This window comes from Passer domesticus, chromosome 3 (assembly GCF_036417665.1).
Source record: "Passer domesticus isolate bPasDom1 chromosome 3, bPasDom1.hap1, whole genome shotgun sequence".
Taxonomy (NCBI): Eukaryota; Metazoa; Chordata; class Aves; order Passeriformes; family Passeridae; genus Passer; species Passer domesticus.
Genome location: NC_087476.1, coordinates 109,595,649 through 109,623,468, shown reverse-complemented (window position 1 = coordinate 109,623,468; position 27,820 = coordinate 109,595,649). Strand labels below are relative to the sequence as shown.

The following is a 27,820-nucleotide window of genomic DNA, read 5'->3' as shown; positions in this document are numbered from 1 at the left end:
CACTGTCAGCTTCTTCCTCTGAATCCTCATGCCGTCTTCCTGTCAGAGTGAGGTGGACAGAAGTTCGTTTTCTGCTGATAAGGGAGCAATAAATTCCCTTTCTCTGAAAGATTTAGGTGTCCTGTGGCTCCTATCTGGTGCGAGTCCTTTCTTAAACAAACATCTTGCATAGCACAGTTTCTATTTTAACATTCTGTTATAACCGAAAACTATATTTAATACCCTACTTAAGAAAATTAATATAGCATAACTTTCTAGCATAATACAATATCCATTTTAATACTTGCGAAAAGCCAATCATAAAATACACATTTTTCACAAGCAGAACTGAAATGGGAGCAAAGCCCTAAACGCCTCCCCAGTGCCAGAATTTATTCCAGCTATCGGGAAACGAAGCATTAACAGCCTCAAAGGCGCAGTCCGCACTATGAGGCACCAGCGCAGCTGGAACAGAAGCACCTACAAAGAATCGCTTCCAAAAGAGGCTTCAGTGCCCTCAGAACCCAAACCCGGAGCGGGCTCCGCACGCACGGGCCCCGCCATGGCGGCGCTGGGGGCCTGCCGGGGCTTTCCCTCCGCGCCTGTTCACCGCTCGCCTGCCCGTGGCATGGGGAACGGCGCAGGGCAGAGCGGCAGCAGAGGCTCCACTCGAGCGGCACAGAGGCTCCGGCTGAGCGGCAGCCGCTGCCCTCCGCCTCCCGCCCCGCTTCGTGCCCAGCCGCGCTCGCTCGCCGCGCTTTGCCGTCAGGCAGCGCGCGGGGCGCCTCGCTACGGCGGCCGGGAGGGGGTGCGGGCCCGTCATGGCGGCGGCGGTGGTGGCGGCCGGGCGGGCCTGTGCCCGCGGCGCGCTGCGAGCGGCCTGGCGAGGTGATGGGGCTGCGAGGGGAGCCGGGGCCGCCGCCGCGGGGACGGCAGCGGCCACCGGCCCGGGCAGGCCGCGGGAGGCGGGGGGATTCCCTGCAGGGCGAGGGGAGCGCGCTCAGGGTGCACAGCCGGACATCTGTCCATGGGCACATCCATGGGGACATCCATGGGCACAGCCATGGGCACAGCCATGGGCACAGCCGGGCATCCATGGGCACATCCAGACATCCTGGGCACATCCATGGGCACACTCAGGCATCCATGGGCACTTGGATCCTCTTCAGTCACTTTTCGAAACTCAAATGTATCATCTTTTGCATTATACTTAGAAGGAAACAAAAATGTCTTTGTCTTCTACAGTGCTCTAAATACTTTCTGGCCTTTCTTTGCTGCGGCACAATGGAAGCAGTCAATGAATTTCAGGTCTCTTTAGATGCTCAGGGCAGTCTGTAATGAAGTGGTGCCAAACTGTGATTAGAGCCTGAGCATTAAGAAGGGCTTGAAATCAGGCTGGTGGTTTTTCCTTAGTGAAGGGAAACATTTCCACAGCCTAGACACAAGAATATCCTTAAAAAACCCCAACCATTTCTTGCAGGTAAACCAGGGAAATTAAAATGTGCAACTACTTCTTAATAATTTCTTAAAATCACTCTGTCAGCAAGGTGGAGTGCCTCCTTCTCTTTGTGACATTTTGTGTTGCAGTGTTTTCCCTCCCACATTCCCATGCCTATATTTGCAGAAAACACACTTTTAAGGAATGAAATGTGCTGTCTCTAAACAGCTGTCTGTCTTTGTTCCCAGGGTTTGCTTCCGTGCCAGTGAAAGGGAGCTGCAGTTCCTACTCCAGCCTGGCATGGGCCTTGCAGACACGGTGCTCCCTCTGTGCCCCCTGGACTGGGACTGTGGAGCAGTGCAGGAAAAGCAGCTTCTTCAATACCTGTAAGTCCTGAGCTGGATGAAAATTATTAACTGTATAATCAGGAGAGGGAAAGAAAGCACTGCTTTGGAGGGAGACAGTCATGAAAATCTGTGTATACTGACTTTTTGTGTCTCCTGAGGTTACAGTGGCAGCTGCAGGTGTTGACAGAAGTGTGTGCACAAAATCAGTTTATCATCTTTTAACAGCAAACAAACGTTTGCTTTGTGTCACAGTGAATCCATCTAATTGTGTCATTGGATGGGAGGAGGAAGCAGCTTCCCCTCTGTTTCCTAGGCCTTTATTCAGAGTTTAAATTGTGTGTTTATCTCCTAAATTATTTTTGATCCACGGGCAAGGCCTGCTGTTCAAGCTGTGCTGCCCCAAAAGTGGAACTGCTGCAGTGCAAGAAGGAGTTACACAGGAGCTGTTGGGGACAGCCCTGCAGGTTGTCTGCTCTGGTGCAGTGTTTTCCTCCTGCCCTGAAAGGAGCTTCAGCCATGCTTGCCACAGCTGAGGAATGATGCTGCTTAAATTCACACTCAGGGCTGTGAGCTGGGGTAGCTGGGGGGCTTTTCCACCTGCTCTGTGCTTCCTTGTCCTGTCCCATGGGGAAGAGAAGAAATGGTAAGGATGCAATCTCTGGCAGAGGTAGCTGCAGCAATCAGAGAGTCAAAATTTGATTGTTTCTATTCCATAGAATTTAGGAGCTCTGCAGAATCAGCCTCTCAGAACTGGTGGTCTCTTCCCATTCTCAACATCTGGGTGCAGAATGCTGCATTTGTTTTCTTTACATCTGCTCAAGAAGAGGGGTTAAACATTCAGGCTGGGCTTGCTGCTCATCTTCTCCAGTAAATTTTGACCCTTGACTGATTCCAAGTACTTGAGGGTGGAGAGTCTCCAAAGGCTTGGGAAAGGCTGCAGTGTGAGCTGCAGGCTCTGCATGGAAAAGGCTTTCTAAGGATGCCACCTGCAGGGAGAACTCGTTTGACAAGCAGCAACAAGATGAGAATATGTAAGAAGCCTCCCTCTGTTGTTATTTTGTTTATCTTAAATTAAACGTGTAGCACCACAAGTGATTGCAGTGTGATTAGGATTTGTAGGTTAGATTATTTCCTTAATTAGCCTTGTATTCATATTCACAAGCTCTGGATGAGCTCTGTTTTACCAGGAGCTTTTCCAGATGTCTGGTTAAATGACTGAATTACAAATATTTGCTGTGATGGCATCCGTGTTGTTTAGTAAAATTTGATACATTTAGGCAAACTACCTAAAACTGTTGGCTTATTTAATGAGATGTAACAACCTGGAAAAATGAAAGTGTACCTCCTTTATGTATGAGACAGAGACAACATCCATGAGATTCATAAGACTCAGGGTTTTGCATTTCAAAGTACAATTATTCTAGGAATAATTGTATTTTGAAATACGCTGAAATATACTTTCAATATAATTTGAAATATGCTTTCTCTTACAGAAGTAAAAAGCAGAATCTTCCCAATGCAAATGAAGTGGGTACAAACAGTATAAATCACTGAAATCCTTAGCAGTGCAGTTGCTTCAGAAGTGGCAGCATTTAAAATGCAGATATGACCATTTTATGTGGAGTAGCTGTCAAGTGAAATGTCAGCCAAATGGCAGAGCTTTGTGCCTGGGAAGGGTGACTGGATTGTTCTCTCTCCTTAGTGAATGCTTAATGATCTTCCATCATTCCTTGGGCAATAGTACTGTGCTCTTGTTGGTTGGGTCATCTGTACCTTCAACATAACTGTTATTTTTAATGGTTTGACTGCTTTAAATAGAAGGAATTCATTTAAATAGGAAAAATTGCAATTACCCTAGGATTTGTCTCTGATCCTTACCAGGTAGCTCTCTCCTGCAGCTCTGACACAAAAACATACACGGGGATTTATTCCTGTCCTGTGACATGTTTCAGTGAGTTTTTAATGAAATAATGTAAAATTATCTTCTTATTCCAGGCTTATTCTTTCCCCTTTCCACCCTCCTGACCAATTCAGGAAGCAGTTCAGTTTTCATTTACTGATTTGGCTGTCTCCCAGCCTTGGGAATTATCTCTGACCCCAGGCATCCAAACCAGCATGATTTTCTCAACATCTGTTATGTATCCAAGTGCAAGGGAGATAAAGAGCTTTTGTTTGATACTGGGACTATATAAAAATTAGACTTTCCTAGTCACAGGTCATTCCATCAGCCTTGGGAGCCTGTCATGGGATCATAGAAATGGTTTGGGCAGGAAGAACCTTAAAGAGCATCTTGTTCCAAAGGCACTTCTGTGGCCAGGGACACCTTCCACTGCTCCTTGAGGCTGCTCCTTAATTACATTTTGTACCATGTTTTTGTGGTACAAAATGTAATTATGTGAGTTTTCTTTGGCATAAATTGTTCATTTTGACACCCATGTCTAACTCCATGATCAGAATTTAAAAATATTTACTTTTTCAATCTAAAAAGAATTATTCTTGAAGTATGATCATTCCAGATAAATAATTACAGAGCTGCCTCTTGTCATTGTCAGTGGTACCATAAGAAGAGTTTTGATATTTCAGCATTAAGGATGTAAAGAGTTACATCTGAACAACTGCTTTTTAATTTTTTTTTTCCTTTTCAAGAGAGTTGTCTGTATGTTGAAGAATAGTTAATTGCTTTTAGTCAAAAGAAAGGGGACTGAATGCCTTATAGTTAATTGTACCTGGAGAGATACAATTCTATTGGGTTTTGATTGGGGTTTTTTTTACAGTATTGATTTTGATAGTTTTATGATATTACTTTTCAAAAGCATTTAGCCTCTGATTTTCATTTTGTTTTGAGGAACTGAACCAAGCCAAAGGTGTTTAGTTTGCAGAAACCTCACTGAAATTTCTCTTCTCCATATCCATATGGTGACACTGAGACATGATAGTTACTAAAAATAAAAAATGAAAGCTTTAATAATCAAAGCAACCTTCAAAAGACAGCAGCATTTACAACAACATATACTAGCCACATCTAAGGTCCTTGGTTTTTCATAAAATGTTATAAAGAAAAAAAAATACAGTTTCTCAGATGCTGGAATTGTAGCTGGATTTATTCAGGGCTTGAATTGAGACTGACAACCAACCTGACATTCCACATCTACAGCTTCTGCTGACATTGTGACAAATTGCCAGTTTTAGAAAATGTGAAATTCTGATCTGAGTGTGCTGTGGAAGTGTGCTCAGGGTTTGCAGTTAGGTGGAGTTCTTTCCTGTGTCAGTGTAGCAGTGTGAATGCATCTTTTGGAATATTTTCCAGGTTTTATTTTACTATCAGGATGCAAGTTTTGTTTCTGGATTTTGAGGAAAATGCCCAAAACTTTCCCATTCTATCTTGGGGGGGAAGAAATAAATTAGATGTCTTGCCAACAAATTTGCAGACCCACCTAAACAAAATTTTAATGCAATCCACATAATTGGACATTTGCATTTTTAACAATATTATTAAATTACTATGAATAAGTAGGTAGCCCCAAGAGCTTCAGAGTTGTATTAACAAAATCAAACAGAGAAAGTTTGGTAGCAGATGAGGGTTTTTCCTGTTTCACTCTTGTGGAAATCCCTCTATCAGTGGGAATCAGAACTGAGCTTAAGTTTTCAGTGGAAACATACCAGGTATGTGCAGTTCTTATTTTTAATCTGCAAACTTTTATCTAAAACCAATTTTATACCTGTCCCGTGGTAGTGATCTCTTGGATGGCCTCATGTTGATGTTTGTGGTGTTACTGTAGCCCTTGTCCTGGTGAGACCTTTCCAGAGCCCAGATTGTGGCAGTGGGCAGCTGGATGTGCAGGTCATGCTGTGTGACTCAGTAGTGGCTGTCTGGACTGAGCACTTCACAGTCTGCAGGGCTTCCCAGCTTTGTCTAAAGGCCCTGGAGAGCTCACAGATAATGCCCTCAGAAGATGACATCTGCAGGGGGTGGAGGCAGAATTGCAAAGAGGAGCATGTATTTTGCTTAAGCAGCCCTGGTATTTAATGGCCTCACCAGGTAGGGGGAGATTTTTGTCTTCTCATTGTCTTCCAGCAGAACTCAATATCAGATATGCATCACATGCTGCCATTTAACAAGGCTGAGAGGTCTCTTTTGAGAAATGGTCTCTTTCTTTGAAGAAAAGAATGTTTTGAGTGTGGTGACTTAATACACTTGAGAATAATCTGGCACTATATTTCATTTTTTATAGATCTTGTAGATCCATGCTTTTCTGCTCATGGGCCAGGGTTAGACAGGAGATCAAGAACCTGATGTCATGTGGTGGCAGATAGTTGCATGTCAGAGGTCAGGTGGCAAGAGCAGTTCTCATTTGGGATGAACATGCTGATGTTGATGAGTCTGCTGTAGAATCTCACATGTTAAAAGGGATCCCTCTGGTGTTAGAGTGCCATTGTTCCATTTTTTTCTCATTAATAAATCTCTTTGTATTTTCATCTGCAGAATATTCCCTTTTGAATCATGGAGGAGAGGATTCAACCTAGAGGAGTTAAACAATTTCCATGAGTAACTTTACAAAGCCTGAGTAGGTCTTGAAATGAAAGACTTCCACGTTTAAAGCTAAGAGGAAAATATATTAGAAACACACCTTCCCAGGAATAACAGATGGCATGAACCGAGTTGACAGGTTTTGAACAGTGTATGAGTTCAGCTGAAGATGATTAAGGTGTATAAAGTCAAGCTCCATCTTTGTTTTGGATGGTTCACTGCTGTTGTTTTGGAAGTAGGTTTTAATGTAATTGTGAGAATGACTGCAGCCACTCATAAGAATTGAGGTTGAAGTTGAATGTTAATACATGCAATTGGAAATGACATCTAAATTATTTGAGTCATGTTCAGCCACTGTTGTAGGTTTTGCTCTTAAGACAGCTGCTCTGTGTATGTTTTTTCCTAGCACCTTTACCCTAAATGCTTTGTAGTTAAGGATATTGTTGTCAGGCACATTTTGTAAGATGGTGGAGAGAGAATATGACATCATAAGTTTAGATTTTTGGATCACTCTTTTTCCTAACCTAAGCCACTTAAATTGCAGGTCTTTGCCAGATCGTGGTTAGAGTGGTTGATGTGGCCTGCTCTGTGCCAGCCTCTGTCCCAGGAATCTTTGAAGTACACATGAAAGGGAGCTAAAAGCAGAAAGTTATTTTTTGGAATAGTGTTTGTGAAACAGCAGAGAGATGTATATTCCTGCAGAAAATGGGAGACCAAGGTTGAAGTCCTTCAAATCTGGAAGTGTGTGTGTCTCCAGGTTCCAGATAAGTGTGTTAAACTTCTGGATTAAGTAAAGGGGGTAAGGGGTAATGAAGTGAAGGCCTGCATCCAAGAAGAAATGTCTCACTGTGGTCATTAAGCAGCTGTGTATAGACTGTAATTTATCATTAAATTTGTAGTAGAATATGTAGCAGCACATTCTCTACTCTTTCATATTCCATATGCATGAAGCATTTTTTTCTAAATCCTGTTTTTGTTTGGAGATGGTGGCAATTGGTGTCTTCTAAGATTTTATCTGTTAATAAAAGTGTGTATTCCAGGCTGAAACTTGGAAGAGAATGTAAGTGGTTGAAAAGACCTTACTGATTTCCTTAGGTAATACAGCTGCACAAATGTAATGGTGTTAGTGGATAACAGTGCACTGAGGCACTGTTTATTATAAGTAGAAGTATGATTATTATAACAAGTTCTTTAGTCTTTTTATTATGTCAATATTAATGTCTTTCTATCTCTGCTGCTGTGCTGGCACAAGCTATTTGTCACCAAAATCCTTCGGGAAAGATTACTTGTATTGGAAAGAAGTGAGCCTACTTAGCTGTTTTACAAAATTGATTCTTTCTTTTACTCCCTTCAGTTTTCCAGCTTGCTGCTCTTTGTCTTTCTTTGTATGCTCAGCAAGCTGTGAACTCATCTTGCAGGAGACAAAGAAATCTGATTTTAATCTCAGTTAATGAGTATCTAGGATACTGGTTTCTGATGTGGCTTACAGCAAGTCTTTCAATACTTTTGCTTTACTGAGGTGTGGCCAAATATTAATCTGGTAATTACCTGTCTCATTCCTGATATTCAGGGATAATATAAAAATACAAACCCCAGAGTATTACAAATATCTTTTGTGTAGATTAAGCAAAATGGAGTGATGTCACACAGACTTACTGTTGTTAGTGATCAGCTTGCATAAAGCATGCTTTCAGCTCAGTTCTGTAGTGGATCTTTTTCTAGTCTATAAAATAAAATCTTACAGATGACACTTTTTCCCCCCACTCAGTAGCTCTGTGCTTTTGGGTAACTGACTAAAAATGTGTAGTGGCTTTTATGACTGGTTTTATTTTAGCTCTTGAGGAGTGCATGCAACATCCTATTTTACAAAGGCAAAATAAAATAAGCCCATAAATCTCAAAGACTGCATATCTGCTGTAGTGTCTTCATTCCAGAGCATCTGCACAGGTGTGAAAGCAGTGCACTGGTCCTCCTTTCTGTCTGCAGTTACTTCCTCCAAATCAAGACATTCCTCCTGCCTGTGTGTGTGCTCACTAATCACCTTGGTGCTTTGCTGCCAAGTCAGATTGACCTTTCTTACACACAGATTTTTATTTTCACCAGTGGTGTGTTGTCTGTCTGTCACAAGCAATGTCCCCACCACTGCAATCTTCCTGATGACAGCCTATCCCTTTCACATCCCATTCTTGTCACTTCGTCTTAAAATCAGCGTGATACCTCCATCCTATAAAGAACTCAGCTCTGCAGCCTGCAGGCTTCTGATGTGTTTCATTAAATGCAGCTGCTTTCCAAACACATGATGGGATTATTATAGACTGATGAGATGAACTGCACTTTGGGACCAAATGTGATGTTTTCATCTGGTTCTAATTTTGTCAGAATTTGTGCAGTGCTTGAGGCCAAAGCTTGACTCGGCCTGACCTGTTCTTCATGGATGTGTTGGCATTGAATGTTCTCGTCTGGTGCAAGACAATGTCCTTACTCTGTGACCTTTGCTACTTTCCTCTATTGGAATTAAAGTGATCTGATTGTATGTATATTTGGAGTGCAGCTCAAAGTGCAGGATTTTTTTGGCATATATGACCAGCTCCAGAGCTGCTCTTTTCTCTTAACTGTTTGTTGCTGCCCCTGTGCAGCCTCCTTTGTAGCTGTTTGACCTTTTGTAGGGTCACCCAAACTGCAGATTGAAGGACTGTTCCAGCTTAAAAATAGCCTTGCAAAGAAAAATATAAGTACCTTTATTGTGATTCCATGTTTCCAGGCTAGCAGGATTATAATTTTTTTTTTTTAAAAAGAATTGCTAGTTACACAGTGTTTTCTGAATCAGCTAAGAATTAGATCCTTAACAGGATTGATGGTCAGTCTTCCACCTAATGGAACAGCCCCATAGCTCACTTAGCATGAATTTACTGGAAAACACATTAACTACTCTGCTTTTTTTCCCCTAAAAAAATTGAAGTAAGGAAGTAATGCATTTTTATATAAGTTTTTGTTGGTTCTGGTGGGGTTTTTTTTTTGGTTTTGTTTCCCACACACATTTAGCTCACAGCTACATGCAGTGGTGTGTTGTAATCAGCTGGAAGGTTTTTAGTGGCTGACAGTTCAGACACTGGAGACACTTGATGCAGCTGCTGCTTGTGGGAATTTTTTTTAACTTCCAAGCCTCTGGACATTGGGGCTCACTTGAATGTCCAGAAAAGAGCATGTAATTTCAGACAAAAACTTCTCTTTTACAGAGACTAAAGCCCACCCAGGAGGCTTTTCAATTCTTGCATCACAGCATATATGAAGTGGGATAAATTTTGGTGTTATCCATGGGCATTTGTGCTGGTCTGTAATACACAGATTTCCACTTGTCTGCAGTAGAGCCAAAACCTCTGTTACATGTTTTGCCTTGTTGAGCTGTTCATTCACCATGTTTTTTGGGTATATAGTGACTTTGGAGGCCACTCAGCTCTTGGCTGTCTTGAGGTAATATTTTGTAGCTGCTTGGAATTGCAGAGTTGTGTGTCCTTCCTTGTGTACTTGCTTTCCGATGTACTGAGCTTTGATTGCTGGATGCAGGACTCTTAAAAAGGAATCACTTATGCTTCCTACTTGGAAAAAGATATTTGAGTGAATAGGTATGTGTCACACTCTTGGAAGAACCACCTTGACACCTTAAGCAAACTTAGTACAAAAATAAATGTGGGTGCTTAGTGGCATCTCTGGGTTGTTTCTGTCCCTCACTGTGTTGTCAGCATGGCAGAGCTTGCCCAGTTCCAAAGCATTTCCAGTCTGTGGGGCAGGATCTCTCAAGCGCATTATTCTGAAAATAATTAATTGTGGTGGAAAAAATGGTAGTGATATTATGGTTATTTTAATTGTCCTGGTTAAAAGTTTTTACTGACTTTGTTTGTCTACTTTAAATAAACAAAATCAGTTTGTAATCCAAAGACAAGATTTACACTGCCACAGCAACGCTGCCCCTGGGTCAAGCACACAATAGCATTGATCTGCAAACAGAACCTTGGTGATGCTTCTGCATTCTGGCTGGAGAGATGGGCAGGGAAAAACCTCCTAGAACTCAGCAGGGGCAAGTGCAGGGCCCTGCCCTTGAGGAGGAACAACCCCAGGCACCAGCACAGGCTGGGGTGAGCTGCTGGGCAGCAGCTCTGCACAGAGGGACCTGGGGGTGCTGCTGGACAAGGAGCTGTCCATGGGCCAGCCGTGCCCTGGGGGACAAGGAGGCCAAGGGGAGCCTGGGCTGCATTGGGAGCTGCGCTGCCAGCAGGTCAGGGAGGAGATCCTGCCCCTCTGCCCAGCCCTGGGGAGGCCAGTCTGGAGTGCTGTGCCCACTCCTGGGATCCTCAGGACACGTGGAGCTCCTGGAGAGGGTCCAGCAGAGGGGAGCAAAGATGATGAAGGGACTGGAGCACCTCAGCTCTGAGGAGAGGCTGGGGGAGCTGGGCCTGCTCAGCCTGGAGAAGAGACACTGAGAGGAGCCTCACCAATGTCTGCAGAGCCTGCAGGGAGGGGCCAGAGCCTGGACCAGGCTCTGCTCAGCAGGGCTGGGCAATGGGACAAGAGGCAGTGGGACAATGGGGCAGGAGCTGAGGCTCAGGAAGCTCCTCCTGAGCATGAGGAAGAACTTCCCTGTGCAGTGCCCGAGCACTGGGACAGATTGCCCAGAGGTGGTGGAATCTCCCTCACTGGGGATATTCAAGAACCATCTGGACACCCTCGTGTGCCATGTGCTCTGGGATGGCCCTGCCTGAGCAGGGAGGTTGGAGCAGATGACCCACGGTGGTCCCTTCCAGCCTAACCTATCCTCTGTGATTCTGTGAAATATTATCTATGGTGTCTTTTCACATAAGCAGTTTCTTTTTGGTACAGTTTTTTATTTTGGTTTTTGGGGTTTTTTTTTGTCTAAGCTGCTGTGGTGTCCTGTATTGCCACCAGCTGGGTGAGTAGGGGCTTGCAGGTAACTCCTGAATATGTTTCCTAAGTCTTGCTGTCCTGTGCTGGGTGAAGCACCAAGGCAGTCCTGGCCACAGCCACTGCCTGAGGAGGCCTGACAGAGCCAGAGCTCTGTGGTGATGCTGTTAAAGTCTTTTGTATTCCTTCTCTTTACATTCCTTTCCACTTACACAAGCAGTAATGGGGACATTATATTTTCAGAACTTGAGAAAAACAGCAAGTTTATGTTTTGCTTAATCTTTTGTGGTTTGTGCATTTTAAAGCAGGGTAGCCCTTGGATATTTTTAGGGGTGATTCAAGTTGACTGTCACTGATCAATGTCCTTGGATAAGTACTGCAAGGTATTGCTGCTCTGAGTTACCAATGAATGATTTTGTTTCATGACCTGGAAATGAATACTATACTGGTTACTTGTTAGGAGTATTTGTCTTTAAATCAATCTTGAAAAACCTTGTAAAAAACATGCCCTTGGCTATGGGCCTCTCTCAGTGCAGGAATCAGGAGTACAGACACATCTTTGCACCAAATACATATGCACAGAGTAGGAAATTACTTTCTTGGCAAGGCAGTAATGCTACAGTTTAAATTCCAGCAAAGCAAAGATCAAGCAGGTTGCAAATTTGGGGTTATTTTTTGTTCAGCTTCAGTTTCCAGTGTAAGCTGTACTTGAATGTAACTTAAGGAAGTTGGTTTTTTTTTTTTTTATTTCAGTGACAGCTGATCAGCTATGGAAAGGAGCTTTGGCAGAGACTGGTGTGGGAGTAAAGAAAGGAAGAGGAAAGAAAAAGAAGAAAAAGCTAAGGAAGAACCTCAATAGAGGCCAGGAGATTGGTGAAGGTAGATCACAAATACAAAGCTGGTGTTTTTGTGTATAGTGTTTCTTGATTTCATAGTAGACAAATTCCTTTTCCTTTCTGTGATGCCAGAACTGCTTGAGATATTTTTCTTCAAACAAAAAAAATCTTGATATGATTATTTAATGTTGGTTTTGCTTTTCCAGTTATAAATTCTGCTTCATAGAATGCATTTGAAATACGTGAGAATTCTCAATTTTGTTGCATTTTTCCTGAGTGCAGAGTTGCAGTTCTAATTTGGAGCAAAGCATAATTCTTCTCTGTTATTTCTAAGGACGTTCTGGTTTCCTCTGGCCTGGCCTTAATGCTCCTGTGCTGCAAACTGGGAAAGTGCAGGAAGTTTCCCAACGGAAAAAAGAAGAACGAGAGAGAATTCAGTCTGAAATCATTCAGCAGAGAGATACGTTTGAGAAGAAAAAGAAAATAAAAATTAAGAGAGAGGGAGGATGGAGTGGGAAGTGCTGGGGAGGTGTCATTCTGGATCCTCCTGACCCTGGCCCTAATGGAGGTAAGGAAAACAATTATCTTCTTCATCTCCCTTCACCTTTCTGAGGGGAGACTTGGAGAAAGTGAGATCCAGACTTTGTCTGTGATTGACAATTGGTTTGTGCTTTGTTCAAGGCCCACACACAAGCAAGCTAAATCAAAGAGCAGGTGCTGCTCACACCAGTGAAATCTGTTAAAACACTGCTTTATTTCCTGCAGCTGTTAGACTGTTCTGTTACATTATAGAGTGAATGATTTTATGTGGTATTACAGACTACTCTGTTCTGTCACAGCTGCTACAGGAGTCTTGAAGGATGGAAATGTTCTTCTGAGTCCAGCATCAATTGTCTTGAAGTATAGTCATGTTTTTTTTATAGTTTCTTAAAGGATTCTCTGGGATAAATCAGTCTTGTTGAAATTCTAGTTCAAATAATGAAATAGGGTTAAAGATTATGTAGTTTGAATGTAGCTTTTAGAAGAAGCTGCAATAAATAACTACCATAATAACTATAAAAGTTATTTTTTATTTCCTAAGTAGTTCAGTATAGTGAAGCTAGAGCTTTTACATGTACAGCAGAGAGGTGACTTTTTTACAGTGCTGTTATTCAGACTACTAGAGATTCTATAGTCTCTAGTTTGGAAGCCTCATCTTTTTCAACTAAGTAAACATGAAAAAGACTTGTCAGCTCCTTTTGGGCTGTTTTTGTTGTGAAACTCTGCTTATTGACATCTTTCTGTACACTTTTATAGTAAGAGGAGCTAAGAAAGAAAAGTGGTATTTTCTAGCACTGTTGCATTTCATTTTGTTACCCTAAGAGCAAATATTCTGTGGAAGGCAGTCATGGGACAATGGACTTGGCCGACTGTCACTGAATCTTTCAATGTAAAAATAGGAGATCTGAGAGATTAATTGCTCCAAATTCCCCATAAGTCAGTGGTGGAACATGGAGCAAGTCAAGAAGTGCCATGGTTCTAGTTTCACACTCTGAACACCAGACTGTGTTGAGTTTATCCCACTAAAAGAAGTGACAGCTGTTGTAAACAGTGTTTATGCATTTGTGAACTTTGCCTTCTGGTGTTTTCCTTGATTTTGCTTTTGGCTGGTACTACTGATATGGATTACTTGCATTAAAGTTGTCAGTGTGGAGCCTGTTCTGGTCAGATCAAGTTCTGCCAAAAAGAGGAGAGGGCACTGCAATCAAAATAGGAGAATGAGGCTGTCAGCCTGTATTGTAAATGAGTTGGAGAAAAAGCAGTTTCTGATTAGCATCCACTGATTTGCTTTTAATCTTCTAAAAATGTTGGGGCTCTTCAGGCCCCCACAGTTCTTTCTTTCTTTTTATTCAGAGGATTTATGATTTTGCAGAGGAATTGGGACAATCCTTGTGTGCAAAGCAATGTCAAGGTGATAGGAAGAGCAAACCTGAAACTGCCAAACCCAATGAATTCTTTTGGCCTGAGACTGTGGCATGACTGGATTCCCTGGTGTCACTTACTGTGCTAGCTAGGAGTAGAGGAAGAACAGTATTTTCCACTTTGAAATCAAATGAGTTTTCTCACAAGTTTGCAGTGTTTCTTTAGCAACTGAAGAGCTTCAGAGGGAGCAGAGTGCAGCTGGGATTCATATCCTTACTGTGAGCTAGAAATCTGCTTTGTGCAGCCTGACACATCTCTAAACTGTGCCAAGATGATCATGTTTATAAACATCTTGGAGGTTTTGTGTAAATAATAAACCAGTGTTTGGTCAAGGACTGAGGCTCCAGTTCTACACCATTACAGGCTTTTAAGCTTTCCTCCAAAATCTCACTGTAACTACACCAAGTAAAGGTTTTCTGTGTTATACTGAAATGTTCATGGGGTAGGTTGGAAAACCAAGAAGTTGTAAGGACTGTGGTTATTTGAAGTGGTCATATATTGTTTTGTTTCATGCTCCCCCTCCCCTTTCTGGAATTTCACAAAAGTGTGGATAAAGAAGTACTTGCATTTCCATAGAATCAAAGAGTAGGTTGAGTTGGAAGAGGCTTTTTACAGGTAATCTAGCCCAAACCCCAAATGTTTTTGAATCCTTGTTAATTGTATGATAAAAGCTTCCAAATATTCTGAAAATATTGGATAATACTTTAGTCATAATGGAAGTGACCTATCTGTGATTTTAATGATTTACAGCTTTTGCTCTGTATACATGAAATTTGAGGTTTATTTGCAGTTTTTGAGCAGTATTTAGGGAAGAAAGCAGTTTACACTACTCATTCAAATTATTCTTATCTTACCTTTTTTACTTCTTGCTGAGACTGCTTTAGAAATTACAGCTCCATAGAAGTTGTGTCCTTCTTAATTTGTACCACCTACAGAGGGGTGTGCTGATAGACAAGTAACACAAGGAAATGTGACACCCTGTTTTTTCTCCCTACAGAAACTTATGAAGACTTTGAAACAAGAGTCATTGAGGTAAGCATTGCAAATCTTTCCAGGGACTTGGAATTATTTAACAAGTCTTTGCCAAGTCAGTATTATAGCAGTAGGAATTAGTCTGGTTTTCTGTTTCAGCTGCACAACCTATGAGAAACTGAGTTACCTTGTCTCTTCATTTGAGAGAGAAGGGCTAAGAGAAAGATTTTCTTAGCAAAATAGCCTGATTCACAACAGCTCCTTGTCTGAAAGTTAAAAGAATAATCAGGCAAGTCAGAAGCTGAGCTACCTGACAGCTGTACTCCAGAAAAGCATCTGAGGCTTCTCTCCTGTTCTGATAAATGTGCAAAGGGGTTTCCTTGTCCTTGATTATCTTTCTGCATTTTTTGAGATGACCATCAGTTGGAATTCGGTCCAGTGGCTTGAGTGTTTTCTAGATAAATCCAAATCTTTGCTTGTGGCAGTGGGTTTGGTACCTCCTGAGACGTGGAAAACAATGATGCTGTATTGTAATCTCAGTCTGGGTAATTTAAAATCATGAGTTGGTTTCTATTTTTTTTTTTTTTAATCCTGCAGAGGGGAAAGATGTAAACTGTTTTAGACGTCTGCTGTAAGGATAAAAAGCAAAGGATAAAAAGCAGTGGATATAAATAAAAAGCAAGATAAATTTAGGCATAAAGAATGACTTGCAAATGGGAATTTGAATACTGAAATGGATTGGGAGTATATGGAATGTCTGTCATTGGAGCTTTTTAAAAACAAGTTAGATAATCTGCCAGAAGGGATGGAGAAACAAAATCTGTGACCTGTTAACCCATTTTCATATCTCAGTGGGTTTTTGGAGTGGACTGGGCCACACTATGGGCTTTGACTGATACAGCAAAGACCATTTGGAGCACTTGGCCTTTAGCTGAGTCTGTGTTTGAAGGCCGTTTGTAAAAATTGAATTGCACGGGAACTGTTTTGAAAGAAGTGATTTTTGTTCCCAAGCCCTGCAGCTGGCAGTGCCTTCTGCTGCCTGAAGGGGCAGATTGCAGAGCAGAGAGTTGGTCTGCTGCTGTGCCCTGGCAGAGCTGGCTCTCACTTTGGGTGCCAGAGCAAGGGAGTTTGCCCTGCTGCACAGCCAGAATTATTTACAAACAGCAAAGCTGAGTTGCTCTGCAGTGGTTCCATGTGCTGTAGAAGTCTGTCTCAATGCTTTATTATATTTGAGTAATAAAAAAGCTTTTAGAAGCAGGCTGGGGCTCTGCTGTTACATGAGATTGCCACAGATGTGAACTGAGAAAGTGGAGTGCTTTTGCAGAAAAATAGCAGCAGCAAAAATTCTCTGTTCAAAATCAGCAGTGAGCTCAAGATAATTGAGTCTTACAATTTTCTGATAACAAGTATGAGTTTTGAAATAAATAGATCATTTTAGCATTTCTGGCTTAAATAGGTGGGAGACATGCTGCTATTTCTGGATGTTTTCCATTCTCTTTACCTTCACAACAGTACAGGAGATTAAAATAATGTTTGCTGGGAAGTTGTGCTTCACAGCAAGAAACTCAGAGCCATTTTTAAAGGACTGCCTTATGAACAAAGGTATAATAGGCCCTTTCTGTTGTGATTATGCTACTGAAAAGGCTGTGCTGTTTTGCTAAACAAAGAAAGAAATTGCTTATTAAAGTGTTTTCTTATACTGTAGAAACAGAAAAGCTGTAATTTGATTTCTCCTGACTGAAAAAATACAGTATAGTCAAGCTCAGATTTTTGTGTCAACTAGAACTAAAGTTGTTATAGAGAACTTGGGTTAACTGTTTCTTACTTTCCCTGCCAGCCTAAGGCAACATTTCCTCTTCTGCTCATGTATTAGAGATAAGAACAATCTCTTTAAATAGAACTGATGGTAATGCTTAACTGGTGTTCTAACATAATCACAGTGGTAATTAAAATCTACAGGTGCAGCTGACATGTGCCATTATTATTTTCACTGGAAGGCTTCATTTCATGTGTCATCAACCCTCAGATGAATTTTTCTTTTATTTTTCTCCAAAATGAACATGGTAACATAGGAAAAAAAAAGTAGCCTACATGACATCCTGTGCAGTAATAGTAATTGCCTTGTAGTGCAATTAAAATTAGAAAGTGAGACCTTGTACTCAGTAGGGCCTGAAGGCACAGAGCATGAGGTTAGTGGCCCTTGGAGTCTCTCATTAAGGGGAGCTTTCTGAAGGGAGAAGATAAAATTATAAATAAAACCCTTTGCAAAAGACAGATCTCAAAGGGATTTTGTCTAGCGCGCTGAAATTGCCTCCTACTAGTTGTGAAAACTGTGCTTTGTGATTACTTGCTGGTTTGTTCATGTTTTTTTTGTTTCCATTGCCTGCTTCTGGTGAAGGCAACTTGAAGAATTTTGTGCAAGCACGGCTCCATTTTAGCAGGGTCAGTGCAAGTTTTCCAGTGTCAGAATAGATCCAGTTTTGAGCCAGATGGTTCAGGTATGGTACTGTCCTTTTTAAATAAACCAACAAAAACACTCAGAGATTTGTGCTTGAGTGTTAAACTACAGAATGCAAAGTAGCAATAGGTGTTCTTGTCTCAGTCCATTTGGATCACTCTGATTTGCAGAGCAACATAACCTGTAAATTAAAGTTCATTTCAGGAGCTTGCTAGGCAGGAAAACAACCAAGCACTCAATCCCCTTTGTACTGACTCATCTGGACAGGAATTCACTAGTTCTTCGTTTAATTAATGAGGTTTCTAACTCAACAGTTCCTAGTTCATAATTGATGACTGAGAGGAAAACAATTGCCACACCGACAGTCAGAGTGTTCCTCCTTCCTCCTGTGTGGCAGTGCAGGTGTGGCACTGGGAGGCACCTCTGTCACTGGTGTCATCCAGCTTGGAAATGAGATCTGTGCCTTTGCCATCAGTTAGGGGACTCTGAGGAACTGCCAGACACACAGCATGGAAGGATGGTGGCTGCAGGGGACAGAAAGCTCTGGGTGGCAGTGGCTGCATAATGGATTCTGTTCCTTCCTGGAAATCTTGTTTGCCTTGTTGCTGTCACTTTGACATGAGGAAGCTGCTTCCCTGCCTACATCAGGCCTCTTCTTGACTCATCTTGGTAGGCTTGCTGCTTGTGACAAAAAGAATATTCTTTAATGCACAGGCTAAACCCCTTTGTTTCTTTTCATAAGTCATTGGAAGTTGTTTTCGCAAAGAGTGCAAAAAAAAAAAAAAGGCTTGTGAAAAAGAAATGCTGCATGAATTACAGTGTCTGAGATCCATTGTTTGACAGCCTTGACTAAAAAATTACATGGTATAAAGGATACTCTTTGAGTAATAATTTACTTCTAATGGGATGTTGCCTCAGAAGTACTTTTGGGGTATTTGTAGGCTCTAGATTTTGCTTTTAGAATACAGGTAAGTCTTCTGTTCCCTAGATGATGCTGACAGTGTCTTTAGACTAGCAGTGAAAATTTCAGGCAGTTTTTAACATAGCACCTGAAGCTGCCTGTTACATGAAAACATGAGAGGTCAGAGCTGTGCACTATTTCTGATATTCTTGGAGTACTCAAAAGATTTTGGCCTGCCCTAAAAGTAGAGTTTAGGAATACTAGCCTCAACTGGTTCTGTTTAATAAATACTTGATGATTTTTATCTCTTACCTGTCAGGCTGTATGGAAGAAATAATTGGCATTTAGAACACCCAGAAGCTTTTGAGTGACTTCTAATAGGGCATAATTATGGCTCATCCTTTGAAAAGGAAAAAAAGCCATTTCAGATGCAGAATGACTTTGAGGATGCAATACTGGGGGCTCAATCCAAAGGATCTGTACTCAGCTGGGAGCAGTAGTACAAGGCCACACTGAGAGAGGAGAGAGAGGAACAGAACAAGGTTATTAGTGCTGCTTGTGTTTGTGTGAGTGTTGCTATTTCTGTTTGTGTTGGCTTGCAGGGCTCAGTGTGGGATTGCATCCCCATCTTTCTGTGAGGGTACTTGGATGGGGAGAGCATCTCCCCCTCTGAGGGTGCAAGGTTAAGAAGCATTTCAGTGTAAGCATTGCAGCTGGGAGGTGTTCTGCCATTGTGGTACCAATCTGCTCTACCCTTGGTGCACAGAATGCTGATAGAGACATGATGTAGACATGATAGAGACATGATGGATTTGGGTTTTGTTAGCAAAATTCTTTTAGGTAACTGGATTGCCAAACCTTTTAGCTGTGCCCCTGAGCCTGTCTAGGCTCATTGGCATGGAAGTGCTTTTCTTTCAGCACTGCACCCTGCCCTCATTTTATCTCATTTCCCCTCATACCTTGGAGAACTACTGGGACCAGAGCTCTTATCCCATGAGGGGTCAGCCTGGGCAGACATTTCTCTGCATAGCAGCAGCAAAAGAGTAGCAGTGTCAGGAGTGTGGCCTGGAGGTGACAGGTTCCTAGAAATCATGACTAGAATAGGATTTCTAGAAAGGAGGGATTCCCAAGGGCAATCAAGCTGGCCAGTCATTCATTTGGCTCTTACAGAAACAAAACCTCGCAGAAAGTGTTGGATTTTGACCCTTTTTTTAACCAAGTGCAACAGTTGAAAGCATAATAATGTTTAGCAGCCTTGGAGTGTAACTTGCTTCCACACTGTCATTTCTCCTCTTAATGGATGTTTGAGGTGGTTTCATTTGGTTTTGAGGTGCTGCTCTTCCCTCAGGTCTGGAAAGAAAGCTGAGTTTGCAGCATTTCACCACTGGATAGTGGATAGAAGGAAACAGTTAGTTTGAGGTACACTGGGATTTAGGTTGAGCATGTGCTGCATCTGCTTTCAAAGTTTAAAACTTGGCTTTCAGTCTAACTTGAGTGGCAGTCTGATCATAGGGGTGGTTGTGCCTGGGTTTCAGTCACTTTTCAGAGGCTGTGCTGCTTGAAGAGTGGCACAGGAGCTCCTTGCATGTGTCTTTATTGCCACATTCTGGAAAGGGAGAGGAATAATCCATGAGGAGTTTTCTACAAACATCACATCCTTTATTTTTGACATGCTGACTCTATTTTTGTACAGATACCTACTGAGATTGGCAGCAGAAGATAAAAGTGTGTGCAAAGCAAAAATAGTATTCTCTTGATGCTCCTGGGGAGATGACTCTGCTTCACTCTCTTTTCTTCCATTATTATTTTGCATTTTCCCTAAATAGCCCATTTACACAGGCACTTTCATCTTATGGGGTGTGGGTTTTAGCTTGTTCTTGTCAGCAGTGAGTTTGAAGAAAGAAAAATAGCTCGGAATAAGCAATTGGCAAGGCTGATATCTCTTCAAAGTACCTTCTAGAATGTGTGGGCACCTTGAATTAAACAGCATCTTTATTGTAATGAAAGCAAGGTGAAATTTTTGAAACCCTAACCATAATCTTTACCTAGTAAAGACACTGGAATTTTGTGGGAGTTGGTGGTTTCGGGTTGCTTTTTTTTTTTGGTTTGGATTTCTTATGGTGAATTTTAGTAAGAATGTTTAAACCATGACCAAGTATTTTCTAATAATCTACTTTCAGATGCATAACACTACAAGCACAGTAGCTTATTGAAAAATTACATATAGGGAAAAGGATTTTTATATATGCTATGTATTATCTTTTGATACTTGGTCTATAATTAACGTATTACATATAAACTGTATGTCTGTATTTAAATAAACATTTAGTTCAATATATAAACAAAACCAAGGGAACTAGAACAGATGGACAAAGGATCTCAGATTGTTTTCCCAAAATTGGGTTCTCTCACCCAGTGTGCAAGAAATCAATGCACGCACAGTGGAGCTATTTGATTTATTTATAGTTCTGCTCCAGCAGGGGTGCTGTGGGTAAAGCTGGCACACTGAAAGCCAGAAATACAAACATATTTATACAGTTTGATTATTTACAGTTCTCCATCATGAATCTACGTCACTGCTTGGCTAAGCTGCTCCTTGCTTGGCTGTTTCTCATATGGATTTAAGGGTAACTGGATTTAATTAATTTAACTGGATTTAACATGGATTTAATTGAATTCCTGTCTGATGTTGGGGGTCCCCACTCACAGACAGGCAGCCTCAGCTTCAGAGCTGTGGTTTGCACATCAAAATGAGCCAGGTTCACCAAAGGACAAACTCTGAAGTATTTCTAAACCCCAGCAGACCAAAGCTGGTTTGGGCTGACATATAACCAGTCTCTTCACCTTATCTCATCATTTTAGTGACCTTTTGCCACATTCTGCATTCTCTAGGTCAGGTTTGTCCTCCCTTTTACCAGACCATGCTCTCCCTCCCACCTGTACTTCTGTCTCTTGTCCACTCTGGGATGTATTACACCATGTAAGGTGGGGGGCTGTAAGCAGTGGCTTGCTGATAGAATCATGGGATATTCTGACTTGGAAGGGACCCTTCAGGATCACTGAGTCCAAGTCCTGGCCCTGCAGAGAACAGCCCAAGTGCCTGGGATTGTTTTCCGAACCCTGCTTGAGCTCTGTCAGGCTTGGTGCTGTGACCCCTGCCCTGGGGAGCCTGTGCCAGTGCCCAAGCACCCTGTGGGTGAGAAGCTTTTTCCTGATATCCAACCTAAGCGTCCCTGACACAGCTTCAGGCTGTTTCCTTCTTCTTCCCCTCTCTTAAATGGAATCTCCTTTTCAGCAGCTGTCATCTCTGTAATGAGACTGCCTTCTGCAGCATGCAAGTAGATTTCAATCCGAAATTTTAATTCATGCAGAGAAACAACAGACCTTGAGCAATTCCCGAGAGTGCTTCTAAATTAGGTTAAAATATGAGGGTGGCACTTCAATATTGGTGTCACTTTCTCAATATTAGCATTATTTTCCATTTCCTTCCCATGTTTTTTCATCATGCTTGAAACCACACATAAAGCTGGCAGCCTTAGAACATTATCTCTTGTGCAGCTGAACACAACAGAGGGGTTACTTTCATGAAAGGTAACTTTCATGAGGTAACTTTTTAACCTTTATGTATTTAATGCCTTGAAGCCAGTGTCCCACTGCAGATGCTACCCATTGACAAAGACAGTATGGGTATTTTGAGTGTATACTACAGACCTCTGATACCTTTTTTTGCAAACTTGACTCTCTTAAAAAAATAAAGAAGAAAGAAAGAAAAACTAACAAAATCCAACCCATTTGGACTATGTGCAACAACAGGAAACTTTGTGTTACTTTTTTCTTCAGGTGAGAAATGTGTTTTGTATGAAGGCAAAGGAAGGCAGAAAAAAATCAGTGCGTGCCTTGGTGGCTGTTGGGAATGGTAAAGGGGCTGCAGGTATGTATTGTGTGTATGTATTTATTGTATGTACAAGGTAACATCTGAGGATGACACATTTTGTGGCAGCTTTAATAAGACAGCTGTGTTCATGGTCAGCCAGAGTTTGCTGGACTTTGCTTATGTGAAAGATTCAAGGCCTCGTGAGTTCCTCCAGCTGAATTTTGCTTGCACTTGGGAGTGGAGGAATATTTGCAAAGAGAGGAAAATGTGGTTCTCTTGCAGAAAGATGAAAAAACTCCTCCTGCCTCTTCTTTGAAAAGCTTTGTCATGGAATGTGTTATCACTGTAATCCAGATGTCCTAAATGATGGAACTGAAGTTGTCCCAGGCTTTTTTTCTTCATTCCCTTCTTTATGTTTAAACAGAGTGGACTATTTCTTTTGTCTGAGGCAGTCACCACTATTCAGTTGTTTGAAACAAAGTTTGGTCAAACACACAAAACCAGCTTAAGCCTTATTTTTTTTCCTTTTACAACAAGCAGTTGGCATCCAGATGTTAGGTGTTCACAACTCCTAAACTGTTTGTCTCTGTGATTTTCTCTGAACCACTTTTTGACTATGGCCTCTGCAGTGGGGTGGAAATTTAAATGCTAAACATGGCTGTGAAGTTCTTTGGTTTTTTCCAGTTTTCTTTCTGAAGATCATCTGCATCATCTGTTTCTCAGCAATAAAATGCCTCTTTCTGTCTTGCAGGTTTTGCCATAGGGAAGGCAGGTGACAGGACAAATGCTTTAAGGAAAGTATGTAGATTTAATTTTTTTTTTACTTGATGATAATTACAAATAATTCATACCTACACTTAAGGGGTTTTTCCCTAATAATCAGTATAATTTGTAGTCTTTGCAAAGAAGTAAGTCCATGTGTTTGCTTTGTCTGTCTTGATCCAGATAATCATAGAATGATTTAGGTTAGAATAGCCCTTTGAGATCAAGCAGTCCAGCTGTTGATCTAACACTGCCAAGTCCTCCACCAGCCTCAGTGCCCTGTCTGCACATCTTTCAGACACCTCCAGGGATGGTGACTGAGCCTCTTCACTGGCAGCCTGCTCCAGTGCTTGGTAACCCTTGCAGGGGAGAAATGTTTCCCTGTAAACCTCCACTGGCACAGCTTGAGGCAGTTTCCTCTCATCCTATCCCTTGCTACTTGGGAAAGGAGACCACCCCCCACCTCCCTTGGGTCTCCTTTCAGGTATCTGTAGGGAGCAGTAAGGTCTCCCCTGAGCCTCCTCTTCTCCAGACCAAGCATCTTCATTTCCAGAGTTTAGATGTGGCAAATCTGTTTTCCTAAGTTGTTTTTCTCTTTCTTTTTTTTATATCTAATTAACTGAATAATGGTAAATTGCAAATGCTTAGCAGAATAATTCAAGGAGAAAAATGTTTTCTGCTTTTATTCCCTAGGCAAAGAATAAAGCAATAAGCTCCTTGCACTTTATAGAGCTGTATCAGAACCACACAAGTAAGTATTATTCTTTCAATGTAAGCACTGAATATGCCAGCAAGAACTGGTTGCAACTACTTGCAAAGCATAAAAAAATGTTAAGTTTTTCTGGTGTGATGCATTGTATTATAATTTTTTACAACCTGGTCTAGCTGAAGGTTTCCCTGCTTGTTGTGGAGGAGTTGCACCAGCTGACCTTTAAAAGGTTCCTTCCAACCCAAACAATTCCATGGTTCTGTGCTTAAAATTTGGATACCTAATGCATACTATTTCAGGCTCTTAATAGCAAGATTAGATCTTTTCTGGCACAGTTTGAGTTAAGGGAGTCAGATACTGTCAGGGCATTTTTCTTTACAGTGAACTCCTGTGCTTTTTCCTTTACTGTGTCAGAGGAGATGATTCCCTGTGACTCAGCCCATGTGTGCTGACCCAGCAGCCAGGGAGGACCTGGGCTGGAGGGTCAGCCTGATGTTTCCTGGTAGTTTTTTGTTAGTATTCTGTATGGAAAATCCAAGAATGCTGATGCCTGTGGGGAAATCTTAGGTTAAAAACTAGATTATTAAAAAAATATATTAATCAAATTGTGTCATGTGAGCTCAGCTCAAAACTAAATGAGGCTCACTGGAGGCACACCTACCTATTTTTCAATAGTAACATGTATTCACAGGTATTTCAGCATTCATAATCTATTCCAGAACTAATAATCCTCTTTAAAGAAGTTAGGGGAGAGTAAAACCAACTTCACAGTTCAGAAAAAAAAAAGGCACTAACTAAAGCTTTTCCAGAAGAAAGAATTTATCTGTAATGCCTTTTTTTTCCGCCCCCTCCAGTTTACCATGACATTTCTGTGAAATTTAAAAGGACAAAAATCCGCATGAAGAAACAAAACAAAGGTAATTAAGTTTAAATTTTAATTTTTCATAATTACTGACTGGTATTTATTTGATGAACTTTACTTATGTAGTGTCTAATCTACCATGTTTTAAATGTTGAAAATCATCAGTCATTCTTCTTTAGAAATACCTACTGTGGCTGACCTGGCTTTGCTCTTGCAAATTGGGATTTGTCCCTTTTACACTGGTGGGAGTTCTCTCACTCTTCCCAAGTGCAATTCCTTCAGTTCTCAATGACCTAGGTGTGGAGCCTGCTCCTGCTCCAGCCACTGGGGGGTTTGTGTAGAGCTCCAGGTTCTCACACCCCTCCCACTCCAGGTCTCCCTTTCATTACAGCCTTGGGGGTGGTGAAGTCAGTTTGGTCTTCCTGGAAGTGGCACCTGAAGTTTCATGAGAGCTCATCAGTTGGGGGGGTGGTTTTTTTCTTTTCCTTGTCTCTTTGAGTTTCTTTTAGATCTGTGGCTCCATATATTTTGTTTCTGGTTTCTCCTTTCTCCCTCAATTTCCTAATTGGCAAGGTCTCCAATCAGATAACCTCACTAAAATAAACATTCTAGCCCTTTTCTGCAGCTTTCCAGCCATTTGGTCCACAGGATGTATTTCTTTTTTGTGTCCTCTACTCAGCAGCAGCAAGACTGTCCTGCAGTTTTTAAAGATTACTAGAGCTAAGCCATGTGAAACAAACCTCTCTGGAACAAAAGTAGACTCTTCAAAAAATATCTGCTCAATTAAAACCTGGCAAGTGTAAGAAACCATCTGCAATTAATGCTAGTGTAGTACAGTTATGCATTGGAGCTGATAAAATCTCCATCTCTGCGATGGAGAGGGATGCAGGAGACACACAAACCTCTGTTGTGTTTGTGGATTTTGAAATATGTTTGTCTCTCCTTCACTCTGTGCCACTAAAATTATGACAAAGTCTAACTCATTCCAATTGCTGGGCCAGGAAAAGGGAAGTGATGCCTCTGCACAGCCCCTGGAGCCATTTTCAACATCTAATGTGTTCTACCATGCTGAGTAACAAAAACAACAACAAAGAAGAGATCTCAGTGCTGTCTTCTGAGTAAATTGTGTGCTTACAAATAATCACACAGTGCTCATTTATGGTTTTTCCCCCCAGGGTATGGTCTGCACTGCCACCGAGCCATTATCACCATCTGCAGGCTAATTGGCATTAAGGACATGTATGCCAAGGTCACTGGATCCAAAAACTTGATTAACATCACCAGAGCTCTCTTTAGAGGCTTGACCCTACAGGTGGGTGCACTCCCAGTGCCCGTTAGGTATGGACAGGAGGGGATGGATGTTGTAATAGTTCATGGGCAAACAGTTTACTTAATTTTAAGCCTGGAATATAATCTTACAAAAAGCAAACAAAATCAGCAAAATGGGTCATTCCTCAGCAGTTTTATGGATTTGTCAGTCAAGAAGAGCTGTGTGTAACTCTGCCTGTTCCACAGCCAGGTGTCTGCAGGGGACATCTGAATTCCTGGGCTTTCATTTGGTGGGGTTTTGGTGACTATTGAAAAGTCCTGGGCAGAGGGAATTGTGGGCCAGGCTTGGTTGCTGCTGCTTGTTTGTGCTCTAGGTTCCCATTGAGCAAGGACTGAAGCCCCAGCTGCTTCTATTGCTGCTGTAATTGAGATCTCTGAATTCAGTCAGGGAGGTGGTGGTGCTGCCTCCACCTCTAAGTGCTCACAGTGGAGATGTCTCTGTCTGAGCCAGCTGCCTGGAATTGGTGGAAAAGCTCCAACATGCAGCATTTCATCCTACTTCCTTTGAACAGCAGCCTCAGCCCTCTGGAAATTCCTGGTTATCTCCTTTGCTTGCAGTTCTGGTGGCTGCCAAGGTTTGGCTGCTTCCATTCCCAATACAGCCCTGCAGAGGTGTAGCTGTCAAGGCTGTCACCCTGTCCTGGCCAATGTCACCAGTTCAGCCTCAGGAGATGAGGGGGTTGTGATCCTCTTTGCCTGATGGGAGTCACAGCTCTCCCAGCTTAGCAATACCTCAGGGCAGTCACACTTGGGGAAGTCTGGCACTGTATTTTCAATCAGTGTCTCTGAGAATGTTCCACAGAACAAACAGGAGAAAGGCCTGCTGTATAAATTACTGCTTTTGGAGTTATGCACTTGATAGGTTTTCTTCACTGCCCTGGGAAAGAAAACTTTCCTGTCACCTGTAAACATTTACTTTGTAAAATCTGAGTGTTATGAAAACACTTCATAGGCAAGGGACAGGTGTAATTGAAAATAATGTTACATTCATATCTTTATGAATGTATCTTTATGTTAGTTAATGACACCTGTCTGGGCACTAACAGGCACTTTTCTGTTATCAAAGCAAAATTTATATCCACATAAAGACATAAAAATGTTCCTGCCAACAGGAACACTAGCCTGCCAACAGCATGTTTATGAGCAGGATTTGTCTTTCCAGAAGGAAGTTCCTCTGGGATGACACTGTAGGGCTGAGCAGTGTATCTGAGGTTGGCTATCAGAATTTTTGCCCAGTAAGATAAGCCTGACAAATAATTTCATTTACAGTTTATTAGGAAATTACTCTTTGGGGCCTTTTTCCCCTGCCCCACATCCTCTGTAGATTTTGGCCTGAAGTGCAGCCATCATGGTTTGGTTGTCCTTTCCCTGTCCTGCTCCCAGGAGACTCACCAGCAGCTGGCAAACCAGAAGAGCCTCTACGTGGTGGAGTTCCGGGAGGAGCAGGGCCCTCTGCCCATCGTGGTGGCCCTGCCCCAGGGGCCCGTCCGTGAGGAGCCTGAGCCTGAGGATGAGGTTCCAAACACGAAGCTGGAGTGGAGGGAGGTGAAGGAAGCCCAGGGGATGCTGAAATCCCCCTGGGCCAGTGTCAGACGGGCGGCGTGCTGACAGCTCCGGGCCCTCCGCGCCTCCGGCTCAGCACAGCTGGGAAAGCCTGGCTCAAGGGGGTCTGGGCTTGAGTTTCAGGGGAGGGAGCAGGAGCTCTCTCGTGCCATCCATGTCACTGCTGCCATCCAGGAGCACTGCTTGCTTTCCCACAATTCCCCTGAGCCTGTCCAAGTGGGAATGTTCAGATGGAAGCAGTCAGAGAACGAGTCTTTGGCTTCGAGCATGCATTTACTCCATTCCAGAGGATGGTTTGTCCATGTTTCTTTCACAAGCTCTTGGGAAACTGTTGAAAATACAAGATTGTGAAAGCAATAAAGAACCATCAGAGTGGGTTTAAT

The 27,820-nt window shown here is 42.2% G+C and overlaps 1 protein-coding gene across 2 annotated transcripts; it reads left to right on the top strand.

The window, feature by feature from the left end:
• Nucleotides 1-734: 734 nt before the first annotated feature.
• On the top strand, nt 735-27,819 carry MRPS5 (mitochondrial ribosomal protein S5). Of its 2 annotated transcripts, XM_064415044.1 has the most exons (11): nt 735-867; nt 1,666-1,803; nt 11,963-12,088; nt 12,380-12,613; nt 15,005-15,039; nt 22,179-22,269; nt 22,964-23,010; nt 23,668-23,725; nt 24,538-24,600; nt 25,721-25,857; nt 27,258-27,819. In XM_064415044.1, exons 1-11 carry the CDS (start codon nt 801-803, stop codon nt 27,480-27,482), a joined length of 1,221 nt encoding a protein of 406 aa, XP_064271114.1. In that variant the 5' UTR covers nt 735-800; the 3' UTR covers nt 27,483-27,819. The 2 variants fall into 2 exon arrangements, with proteins under 2 accessions (XP_064271114.1, XP_064271115.1); XM_064415045.1 differs by lacking the exons at nt 735-867; nt 1,666-1,803 and adding an exon at nt 2,282-2,407.
• The last annotated feature ends 1 nt before the right edge of the window (nt 27,820 follows it).